Raw genomic sequence first — 12,503 nt, 5'->3', positions numbered from 1 at the left:
GACCAAAAAGCTGGATATCAGTAAAAGATAATCAGTTATTTAGTCAAGATCCTATATATACAGCGAGGAGAGGGGATAACCATGCTCTTTCAAGTCCAACTATATAATAAAATTTTACGTACTATTATTTACACGGCATATATAACTTAGCCTGAGGCTATTGACAGGATCGTCCTGTCAACAGCAGGAAATACTGCACTGCTGACAGGATCGTCCTGTCAATAGCAGAAAATACTGCACTGCTGACAGGACGATCCTGTCAATAGCAGAAAATATTGCACTGCTGACAGGACGATCCTGTCAATAACAGGAAATACTGCATTGCTGACAGGATCGTCCTGTCAGCAGTGCCATTTTTGACACTGTTGACAGGATCGTCCTGTCAGCAGTGCCATTTTTGGCACTATTGACAGGATTTTTTAAATCTTCCATTTTGACATGATTTCTTCTTTGTTTCCATTTTTTAACCAGTCAGAAGGCATATGCTACTGTACTGCAGATTAGGCGTTTCACGATGGCGGCTATCATCACGTTAACAGTTATCAATACAGAGTACTCCAGCAGATATATATTGTCAAAACTAGACATGTCCAAAATATAAATACAAGCGAATTTCATGCATAAGCTGTCTGAAATACGAAGGCAGTTACATAAGATGAAGACAATAAAAAAAAGACAAAAAGAAGTTGATCTCTATCCATTATTTATTCTTTTAACAACTTCGAAATCAAATGGAACAAATCCAGGAAAGTACCGCTGGTGTGGCATTTCAGCTAGCCGGCCCGCTAACAGCAACAGCCCCCTGGCGCGCGTATCCAGCTGGCCACCGAATTTTACCGGCCCCACTGGGCCCCACAGTACCGGCAAAGGCACGCTGCAGGGCCTGGCACGCTGGTTAGTGTTACTGGGGGGCGGGTTGTCGTGTTGCTGTTAGCACGCCTGGCGGTTAACCCTGGGTGCCCCAGAGTCCGGCGTTTATTTGGCGATAGATTTCGGGAGAAACCGTATTTGTCCGCTACCATTATCCACCCAAACCCCTTCGTCCACGCGAAGCCCTCTATATAAACGCCTCATGCGCGAGGAGATATTTAGAATTTAGACCCAGTGTGCCAAGTAGGTCTGCCGGGAGTATGGCTTCCCGTGACTTTTACTTAGGAGATAGACACTCGCGCGCGGGGTGGCACCCAGGCTAGTCCGACGGGTACCCGCCGGTGGACCGCGCTGTGTCATTCCCGCGGCGCCGGCTGTAATGGCTAGCGCTTACTGTCGCCCCGACTAGCCTCTACCAGGCACCGTGGATCGCTGGAAAAATAATAGAAACTGGCCGAAATAAAGGGAATATATACCAAGGGAGTTAGCCGGCCAGAGAAGCTCCTTGGTATATATTCCCTTTATTTCGGCCAATTTCTACTATTTTTCCAGCGATCCGCGGTGCCTGGTAGAGGCTAGTCGGGGCGACAGTAAGCGCTAGCTTACGGGAGGCCAGGCGCGCGCTACCGAGCGGGGGATCAATGTATGCACGACGATCTGCAGGGGCCGCAGCGCAGGATCGTAAAAAATGGCCTAACAGCATACATAATAACACCTGCATAAGACCTACACGAACCAGCGCCCACCCCAAAATTTCCAGTATGAAATAAAAATACCAAAATTTTATCGATCCTGTCAGTAGTAGAATAATTTGCACTGCTGACAGGAAAAATCCTGTCAGCAGTGCAAATTATTCTACTATTGACAGGACGATCCTGTCAGCAGTGCAATATTTTCTGCTATTGACAGGACGATCCTGTCAGCAGTGCAGTATTTTCTGCTATTGACAGGACGATCCTGTCAGCAGTGCAATATTTTCTGCTATTGACAGGACGATCCTGTCAGCAGTGCAATATTTTCTGCTATTGACAGGACGATCCTGTCAATAGCCACAGGCTATAACTTATAAGAATTTTTACTATCGTGTATCTGTATACCCGGTATTACCGCCCTTCGGCGTAACAATATCGTTTTGTAATGTTTGATGTGAAATTTAGAATTTGAAAGTTTTAAACGACTAGTAAATTGTCTGCAATTCAGTGACCGGGAGGGTCACTGTGAATGTGCAATAAACACATCTTGAACTTGAACAAAACGCAGCAAAACCCGCTCAGACTTACTCTGTGATACTTCTTTTATTATACACAAACGTTTACTTATACAGGAGGTTCGCTTTGTGAAGCAAGCTTAGGAAACGGAACTATGCACACTTTTATACACTTCTATGTACAAGCTGGCATCATACAACGTACGTTTGTGAAGATAAACAAAAACAAATAAACAAAAACAAACAGTTACTATCACCACACGCTATCGGATCCGAAGTTTTAACTAAAACTTGACGATTACAACTGGATATATTGGAAGAAGAGAAGCATTCAGTTCTGGAAAAAATATATATTCATCTTGCACTACGTCAATTCAACGTAAGGACAAAGTATTCTTCGGCACTGCATTCTATCTAGCACGCAATGTCTTCGTTGTTATGGCAACGAAGACAAATCGCGTTAACCAAGACGTACATACTTTGAAGTACCGCCGTAAGTAGCCTCCGCACTGCGTCAGACATCATGTAATGTTTCAACTACGTGTATGCATTCGCTTAGTTTTCTTTTTTCCAACTTCGTTTTCTATGGTTGCTGATGGTACGAAAGATAAAAATATAATTTCTAGCAACAGAAAACACGTGTATTACTACCGGGAACACCCGTGAAGCAAGTACTCAAAACAGCAACTTCACAACTCTAATCAGAACTGCTATAGAAGCTTCGGTATATATGTGTCGGGTATGGTATACTAGTATAAGCCTTGCCGTTGTGTAAATATAGTCGCTATTGTACAATCTCTGTATAGATATATATATAGCTTCAACTATTTTGGCTACTAGTATACATACTTTTTTTTCTCTGGAACGTACAATAAACAAACTTTCCCATACCGTAAGCACGGCAAGTGAAAGTAAAATGACTTAAGTTGTCCAGGTTACACGAAGCCTTAGCGTTAATATGTCTTCACTGTACAGCATTTTACACGTCTGCGTGCTAACATGGCCACACTAACAAAGCAAGAAGGACCTGCCTTCTATTACCGAATGTTTCTGTTTTATTATATAGCTGCAAAGCCGAGTAGAAGAATATCGCTAGCAAAAAGTGGCGCACCGCTACTATTGCGCCACCTAGCAAGGCTACAGAGAACTGCAGATGCTTAAAACAGCTTGGTATATGGCGCGTGTTCTCCCAATAAACTGTGAAATGGCGCCACCAAGACCTTATCTACACGCATACTACACCTTTTGCACATTTACAATAGCTTGTGTCGTTCTGTAACTATCAAGAGCGCCGCCTTGCAGTTTGGGTTTTAACTACAGGAAGCTGCGGGTGAGGGGCTCTGCGGGGGGTCCTCTGACGTCACGCTGTTCTGTCCCTTGTGGCAGTGCAGGCAGTGGAAACAGATCGAACACCGACCTTGTCGCTTAGCAACCTGAGAGTAAACAGCAAAAACAAAATTCTTAACTGCCATCTAAAAGGACTTGCATGTTATAGGAACTTATGTTCTCCCTGTGAAACTTCTATTAACTATCCACAAATAATTAATCATAGGACATTTATTGTTATACCTGTACTGTTTAAAGTGACTCAGATATTGGGGTATCAATATCGTTATACAACACTTTGTTTTGGATGCTCGATCGCAAAAAGGTGGAAACAGTGTGAATCCCTCAACTATGTTGTCTCTCTTTCTCTACTACTTTTAACCGAAATGCAAATTAATTTGTAACGGTGAAAAACACGTGCAGAAGCGTTTAGGTTTGAAAACATCATCACAAAGATCGGTGACGTGAACCCAAATATTGCTGACGTGTGCCGTACCTGTGCACGTATCTTGAGCGCAGGCCCCAGCTTCATGCCCAGCTGATTCTGCAGGAGTTCCTCGTGTAACATCGGCAGTGTCTCCCCGTCTATAGCCTGGTCTTTAAACGCCTGTGAGGGACGAAAAAAACACGTACAGATTATACAATTGTCACTGTAAACTAAGGGCCTCTGGCGCCTGATTTTAGGCTACATATTCTCGTGTAACATCGGCAGTGTCTCCCCGTCTATAGCCTAGCTGGTCCTTAAACGCCTGCAAGGGAAGAAACAACGCATACAGATTACACAATTGTGACTGACCCGGGGCCACTGGTGCTTGATTCTTAGCCTCCTTCGCAGTCTTGTTGGGCGTCAGTGTTATTTTTTTCTGTGAGCGACGCGAGTAATATGCCGCCGCGAGGGACGATTTGTTGTCGAGTGAGTTTTTGCCACGGAGAGAAGGATTCGCGCTCCGTGGCAAAAACTAGAAAGATAACGCCGACGCCCAACAAGACTGCGAAGGAGGCTACTTGATTCTATCCTACATATCCGCTAGGGCAGTGGAGATGGTATCGGTATGATTGGTAGTAAAATAGATGCTATCATCTTCTTCAAAATTTCAAAACCTGACTCTTGCTCATATAGTCACGTAAGATATAGAGAGCGTTTCTTAATACCTGAACGTCTAACCTTCACCGACGAAACATATACTACTAGTATATGATTGTGGAACTAAGAAAAGTACTGAATGTTCAATTGGCGGCATTTTTTGTTATCTCCAACCGAGTTGCCCACGTACCTGCGCATACTCCGAGCAGCCGCCCAGCGACTTGATGAACTGGTACACGTCATCGACGGTCCAGCTGGCGATGGTCTCCTCGGGTTCCCGGATGTTGTTGTCCCGGCAACAGGCCACGCCCTTGCAGGTGCACTCGTTGTTGTTGGAGCTGGCGTTGCTGTCCCGGCTGCTCGGTCTCTCAGGCTGACTCTCACTTTCACTGTCTTTGGTACTTTCACTTGGCGACTCCGGGCGAGAAGCGTCTTGGGAGACGTCTCCGTTCACCAGCGGCCCTTCTTCAGGTGTTTCTCCTTCTCTGTCTTCCTTGCTAACTTTTTCGAAGCTCTCGGAGTCAGTGTGTGAAGTAGGTGCCTCCTGTGGTGTGGCGAGTGGACTCGCCCTCTCGCGAGATTGCGCGGGAGTGGGCGAGACTTCGGGCGCGTGACGTAGCACCAACATGGCGTTCCTGCGCGCCTGTTCGCTCGGGTAGAGCAGCGGGGAGTCGGCGGCGTAGGCCGGGTGCATGAGGTGCGGGTCCGGCGGCAGGACGCCCGGAACTGCAGATAGCGGCTCCCCCGCCAGACGCCGCTGCTGCTCGCGCGACAGGGAGGCGTAGCGACGGAACGCCTCCTGCTGACGTAACAGGATCTCCGTGTTCATCTGGTCGGCGTACCTTTGCGGAATAAGAGCCGGAGAAAAAATGTTACAGTCTGACTCTGAGACAAACCGTACAGTCTAGACACAGTAGACGTAACATGGAAACAAGCAGCATTTTGTGGTCAAAATTAGAATGGAAGAAGTCCAGAAGACTTGTAGGGCCAACCTTCTCTCTCTCACACACTTCAAGAATTGTGAAATGAAAATAACTTATGCACCATCTAATCTTTAAGTAAATCTAAAAAGACGGCGGTGCCTTCTATTATTTAGTCTTTCACAATAGTTAAAATGATTCTTAAACTCTTTCTCCAAGAGCAATCTTTAATAAGAATGCCTTTATAACTGTATCTTAAAGGAACTCAAAGCTGACGTCTTGCCCCACCTTTTCCTGAGCAGGTCGTTCTGCCTGGCCAGCAGCTCCTGAGGCGTGGTCTCACCTGGCCGGAGAAAGGTGTAGCCCAGGTGTGCCGGGCTCAGCAGGTGAGGGAAGCCCAGGAACGGCGGTCTGAAACCGCACACACAGAAGAACAATGGGCCAAGGTTAGTACCAGTTTCACACATTTAAACAGTTGATTTTACTCCGCTACAAGCAAATGTAGCTAATCTACGGCCTTCTTTAAAACGGCTGACCCAATTACACAGAACACGTGACTTAAGCTTACATGGACACGTGACCCCAGATTTGGCTAAAATGTGGAAACATGGACACAGCATGTGCAAGGAGTGCAGCAAGAAGTTTGTATGTGTTGAAGATGCACTGTTTAGCTACATGTACCTTTACAAATAGTGCAATACTTGTGCTAACAAAACAGACCAGACCGTACCTGAGGTGCGCTCCCAGTGCGATGTGTGGCGTGTGGTTGTGTGAGTGTGCGTGTGTGTGTGTGCGCGCGCGCGCGCGCGTGTGTGTGTGAGACCAAAGCTTACCTGAGGTGCGCGCCCAGTGCTATATGCGGCGTGTGCGGCGTGAAGAAGTGTCCGCCCGTCTCCAGGTAGTCCCTGGGCAGCGCGGCGGGGTCCATGTGCGGCGGCAGCGGCGGCTTGTGCGGGCTGTGCCGGGCGGCGGTCACCGGGCTGAGCGGCCGGTCGGGACCGTCACCCGCCGACGGGGATCCCGGGCTGGACCGCCGGCTGAGCACCCCGTTCTCCTTCGAGTTTTCTGCGGCGGGAAAAACAGACACTGTGAGATGTTTGAAAATTGCACCACATGCTACATCTAAAAGTTACTACCATGTGTAGTGACTGTACATGACGTAATGACCCTATGGCCGCCGCCGCCATCTTGGTGGAGAAGACATAACCAAGATGGCGACTGGTCATTGGGAATGCACAACTATTGTAAGAAATGGATGACTCATAGTAGATTCTAGCGTCCTCTGGTTGCAGTAAAGAGAAATCAACTGTTTTAAGTCTGTCTTTAAGTGAAGTTATGACTTTACTCGCGTCCGTAAATCACCAACATGGCGGACGCCTAACTACGTCACGATCACGTGACTGTCACGTGAGAGTTCCCGGCTTACCCTGCGCGCCCCTGTCGGGCTTCACGGAGTTGGCGAGCTGGTAGATGCGCTGCTGCTGCTCCTCCTACGTGCCCTTATATGGCTAACTACCTTAACTACGTGTGATCACGTGGCGATCACGTGGCAGTCACGTGAACGTTCCAAGCTTACTCTGCGTGCCCCTGAACCTGGTACGTGAGGTCGGAAGCTAACACCATACGCCATAGCAGCTACGTGATGATCACGTGAAGATCACGTGGTGATCACGTGACGATGACGTGCGTTCCCGGCTTACCCTGCGCGCCCCTGTCGGGCTCCACGGAGTTGGCGAGCTGGTAGATGCGCTGCTGCTGCTCCTCGTACGTGCCCTGCTCGTTGTTGAGCGCCGAGAGGAGGCGCTGCCGGTAGTCGGAGCTGAGATACGCCGCGGCCGAGGTGTCCTCGCCGTTCGTCGGGGGCGAGTCCGCTGTGGGGAACACAGGGGACAGGGATTAGAATTACTCAAGAAAACAGTTACTCAGCCAAATCTGTCTAGCAGCCTGCTGTGGAACCTGTTAATAGGCTATGAGCAGCTGTTGGTTGCTGACGGAGTGTACCAGTACCAGTACTCACCCTGTGGCGGCGAGGCGCTCCGCCTCCGCTTGGCCTGTCCTGCGGCCTCCCGTCTCTCGGCGCTGCCCGCGCGCCCGCGCCCCCGCTTCCTGCCGCCCTGCACTCCGCGCAGACCCAGGCCCTCCAGACCGGCAGTCTCGCCTGCCGATTAAAAACACACAAAAAATAGGCGTTAGGAGGTAGAAATTTCAAATGTGCCCGTCTTATTATATAGTCCTACGTATATAATTCTGTCAATCACAAACAACAACGCCGTTATGAGGTACAAATTTCAAATGTGTGAGTCTTACATCGTTCATCACTCCAAGCATCCTTTCAGTACCCAGAGCAAAATCCAGAACAACTGCCATTATGACTCACAATAACATATGAGGTAGAAATCTGAAACGTGTCCGTCTTATTGTCCTACATATATACTCCTGTCAATTACAAACAAAAACGGCGTTATGAGGTAGAAATCTCAACGTGAGAGTTTTACCGTCCCATATACACATACGCCTGTATGTTTAACTTGTAATCCTCATTGTTTTGTACAACACATGCACGAATACTCCGAGAATGCCCCCATGCAGTTTGAGATCGTGCGACAATCGTGCGACGGAGGTGACCAGACCCTTTCGACCGGTCATTCTTCGGCACAAAGTGGCGATTGATTCCTTTAGCCAATTGTTACAGCCTTGCCCTTGCCTTAAGTTACTGTGTCCTGGAAGATGCTACGCTAATTAATGGGAGGCCTAGTACCAGTCTAGAAGAGCTAAAAGAATTAGTAAGCCGCCTGCCACCACTGTTACAGCATATGTCACACAGAATAGAACAGACAGGCCCGCCATCCGCGCAAACCGTGGGCGGACATCTTCCTAATCTTCGCCCGCCTTAGCTGTCAGTCAAAGCTGACAGCCCCGAAACTCTCCTGAGGGGGAGGGGGGCGCCCTAATCGAACACGACAGGGTAAAAAGTCGTCCGTGCCAACTGTCTGTCAAACTCTGCGGAGGAGGGACGAGCGGAATGTTTTGTTACCTACTGTCAGACTGCTGTTGGTAGGGATCCGGAGGCGCGACTACAAATCTGGTCACGAATGTCATTTTGCGATGCTTCTTTTTAATGTATTTGTCCTTGTAGAATCTACCTAGTCATGTCAGTGTGTCTGTAAAATTTCACTGTCCTATGATCTTGGAAAGGTGAAAAATATGATCAAATATGCTGTAGCTAAGGCTATGTTTTGCTACTCTCCAAGCAAAGGTGTAGGTTCGTCTTATTTTTGACGTCTTTTTATCGGGCTTCCATCTTTTTGGACTGGTAACTTTTTACGCCAGGCTAAACGTATTTGGAAAATGCAGTGCCAATTTGATATTGTCTTGTCACCCAAAGATCTGCTTGGGGATTACTAGTAGCATTAGGCGTGTCCAGGCGGGCCTCGTCAGTTATCGAGCGGGTTAAATGAGCGTGGCGCCTGTCAACACGTCTCGGGCCGGGCTGCACCCCGCGCCCGCCGGCGTCTGGCCGGTCTCCCCGGGCCGGCTCCCACACGGGCCCGCCCTTAGCCTCTACCAGGCTTCGGGAGGCGGCTGTAAAGAGTAGAAATCGGCCAAATAGAGAGATAATTTGCCGAGGCAGTTGGTCTACTAGAGTACATTTTGTCGCACTCGAGCGGCAAACTGTACTCTCTGGCGACCTAACTCCCTGGCATGTTATCTCTCTATTTAACCGATTTCTACTCTTCCAGCCGCCTCCCGAAGCCTGGTAGAGGCTAGGTCCCCCCCGGGCCGGCTCCCGCACGGGCCGCCCGCCTCCACCCTGTCGCCGCGGTCTGACGGGACTCCCGCACCGGAACGGCGGTGAAAGATTGCGGTAAAGGGCCGCATGAATGCCGTTCTACGGATAACATCAACGTGCTGGCAGATTTTCCTTTTTTTTATTGTCCACTTTCTTTCGAATTTCCCATTTTTTTTGGTCCATTTTCTTCTGAATTTCACATTTTGGGTCATGGTAACTAGTGTTGGGTTACATCATGTTGCAATTTTATAGCAGGAGGGATTTAGACTCCTGTTACCATATACTAGTATATATGGATGGTCATATGCGAAGGTAAACATTATGCATTTGCCTTGCAAACGTTGCCTTTCTAGTTGTTTTCTTGCCTTACCTGAGGAGCTGTCGTTGGGCGATGACGCGGCCGCACGGTCCCCTGCAGTTCCGCTGCCGCCGCTAGCGCTGCTGGCGCTGCAGTACAGGTGCGAGATGATGGACGATAGGTTGCTAGGGAATACGTCACGTGGTTAGATGACGTGTCGCCGATCACAATGCACCTTGATTTACATCACCTTTGTCCGAAGTCGCTGCTTTAAGTTTAAATTGATTTTTCACTCACAAAGCAAAACGTTGTTGTTGGAGTTGCCAAATGAACAACTGAATTGCAACAAAACGCTAAGACATATACGGGAACATTAAAAAGACAACATAAAATGATGCCAATTTTACATAAAGCTTTATTGCACGACAATTGCACATGGTACAATGTATGGCAACAGCTATTAAACATAAGTACTAAGTACGTCGGTGAAGGTTAGACATCCAGGTAATAAGATGCGCCAAAAACAGTTACTCAAGCAACTGGATATGATATGAAAGGTAGTGGATGCTATAGCTACCTGAAACGTCTGGCCGTTTCCAAAATCATATCCAATTGATTGAGTAACTGTTTTTTTTGTGTGCATTAGTACTAAGTGTTCATGCTGTACACTTAAGATTTCAGAGAAACGCTTTCCTAGCAGAAAAAAAGGACATGGCGTAAACTATTCACCTTTTCTTCCCGGAGGATGAACCGTGTTCTTCGTCGCCTTCTCCCGCGTTCTCTCCATCATCTGATTGGTTCTCTTCTCCGCGCCTGCGCCCTGCGGCTGGCCCGCCGCGCTTTTCCACGAGCCTCCCGCGGTTCTGCAACATAGCAGCCTGTGTGAGGGTAAACATAGCCTCAGATTCGGCACAGTACAGATTCGACAACATAGCAGCCTATGTGAGGGTAAACATAGCCTCAGATTCAGCGACAAGTAGCAAGAAGACAGTGAATGTATGTGCGTCACACATTGACAGACGAATATAAAAGTCACAACTACAGGAAGATCCACAAAGCTTTGTGAAACCAAGAATCTGTGAAGAGTAATACTGACAGTGCACATCACAATTAGAAGACAGACAAGTTGCTATTTTTATGTGTGGTTAGTGTAGACGAAAATTAAAAAAAATGTACCATCCGAAAAATCACGACTAGACAAGTCAATATAATCATTTTTATCTATTTTTCATCTTAGAATTTAATGTAGAGTTTGTAGTAAAGTTTAAGTTGCAGAGGGATTATGATCGGCGGGTTTAAAAACATATCTTTAGTCTTGCTGATTTCTGCTTTTATGTTCACGAAAAAGACTTTAAAAATCAGCGCTTGACGCGAACCGGCTGCCTGCGTTGGCCCTGCCTGAGTGAAGACAGGCGTCTCCGCGCTGTCAGCACGTCTTGCACTTGAACCTGACGGGCGGAAGGCGGCGGCGCGGCCACCGGGTGCCGTCACCATGGTAACCTGCAGCGGTCGTCTGCGACTCGTGACGTCACTCCCGCCAAATCTGGGCAAAAGTCACGTAGCCGGACGGCTGGCCCGGCTCAAGTCAGTAGCCTCTACCAGGCTTCGGGAGGCGGCTGAGGAGAGTGGAAATTGGTCAAATAGAGATAACATGCAGAGGGAGTTGGTCCGCTAGAAAGTACAGTTTTGTTTTGAATTTCAGATGCGGAAAATTGTATTTTCTACAAAGAGCAACTCCCTCGGTATGCTATCTCTCTATTTGGCCTATCTCTTCTCTCTCCAGCCGCCTCCCGAAGCCTGGTAGAGGCTGTAAAGTCATCTCAGTTTGCGTTTCCCTCCCCAGTCCCTCCCGTTTCCCCCGCCGGTTTCGCAGTTTTTATCTGACGGGAAAGAATGTGGCGGGAACGCGTATCGGACGGGCGCCGGATCGTCTCAATACTCCCGGCAGTTAACCTCTGCCCCCTGACGTCACCGGCCCCGTGAAATACGATCCCCCTGTTCCCCGCCGTCCCGCCCGATGGCGCGAATCGAGCGCCGCTCACGAGCGCCGATAAACCGCCTGGTATCGATCTAGCCTCGTGCGCAGACTTCCTGCCGGGCAAAGTTTGTTTCTAACTAATCTCCAAGCAGATTCGGTGGGCCATGGGGCAAGGGGACTTTATGTTGGCGGGCAAACTACCCAGGCACCTACTTGGCTAATAAATTGTACTGTTTTTGAAGCTGCGTTGTAAGTTCGGTAAAGGCTTGTAAAAAAGCTAGCAAAAAGTATCCAGGATGTCTGCGAAGGATAGCCTTAATTTTCCTTGATCCTGGTGCCGAGGAACTGGTCTTGAAGCAGTCTGGGAGCCAGGTTAGCGGAGGGGACGCGCATCAAGGCCCTGGAGCCGAGGAACTGCCCATGAAGCCGCCTGGGAGCCAGGCTAGCACAGGAGTCTACCATCGATTGCCGGCGGGCGGCCGATAATGAAGTCGCCGCGCCGCCGTTATCGGACCGGACGGTGTCAGATTACTCCGCTGCACGGATTTGACAGCTTCCGGGAAAATATCGGCTGGGTGGCGGGCTTGATTGCTACACCGGACGGACGGACGGCCAACCCGCGCCGGAACTGTACAGCCGGCCGGGCGTCCAAACATATATTACTGCGCGGCCTGGGACTGGTGTGGGCACCGCAAACATACCGCATAACACCTGCTTGACTACATCTGAGCCGTTCTTTTGTGTTACTTCTGCGTCACCACTGCGTTACTGACGCGTCTTTAGAGACTTTGTCCGACTGTAGCTAGCTGTACCTTTTCCTATATATCAGTCATATCATCGCTCCGAATCAGTTCGTGGAACATCGCGTTACTGTTGGGTGCCTCTGACCGATTGCCCAAGTCACCGCCCTTGATCCTCTAAGGATCAAGTTAATGTCTGTCGTTACTGCTGCGTTACTGCTGCGTTACCTTCGCGTTACTACCACGTAACGACAGCGTTACCGCTGCCTTACCACTCTGTTCCTGCCGCT

General features: G+C 48.8%; 1 protein-coding gene across 1 annotated transcript in view; it reads right to left on the bottom strand.

Annotated features, from left to right (window-relative positions):
* Window positions 1-2,329: 2,329 nt before the first annotated feature.
* LOC109466936 (sterile alpha motif domain-containing protein 11-like) overlaps window positions 2,330-12,503 on the bottom strand; it is a 41,746-nt gene continuing 31,572 nt past the window's right edge. Inside the window, exons 2-10 of the mRNA XM_019764809.1 lie at window positions 10,225-10,373; window positions 9,568-9,680; window positions 7,425-7,565; window positions 7,108-7,278; window positions 6,241-6,472; window positions 5,696-5,818; window positions 4,678-5,329; window positions 3,900-4,010; window positions 2,330-3,510 (exon numbers count right to left, since the gene is read on the bottom strand). Coding sequence (XP_019620368.1) covers window positions 3,388-3,510; window positions 3,900-4,010; window positions 4,678-5,329; window positions 5,696-5,818; window positions 6,241-6,472; window positions 7,108-7,278; window positions 7,425-7,565; window positions 9,568-9,680; window positions 10,225-10,373 — 1,815 coding nt within the window. The 3' untranslated portion in view covers window positions 2,330-3,387. The remainder of the gene's footprint in view (window positions 3,511-3,899; window positions 4,011-4,677; window positions 5,330-5,695; window positions 5,819-6,240; window positions 6,473-7,107; window positions 7,279-7,424; window positions 7,566-9,567; window positions 9,681-10,224; window positions 10,374-12,503) is intronic.

This window comes from Branchiostoma belcheri, unplaced genomic scaffold (assembly GCF_001625305.1).
Source record: "Branchiostoma belcheri isolate BF01 breed outbred unplaced genomic scaffold, Haploidv18h27 scaffold172, whole genome shotgun sequence".
Lineage (NCBI taxonomy): Eukaryota > Metazoa > Chordata > Leptocardii > Amphioxiformes > Branchiostomatidae > Branchiostoma > Branchiostoma belcheri.
Note: the sequence above shows the minus strand (reverse complement) of the source record. Positions and strands in the feature narration are given on the sequence as shown.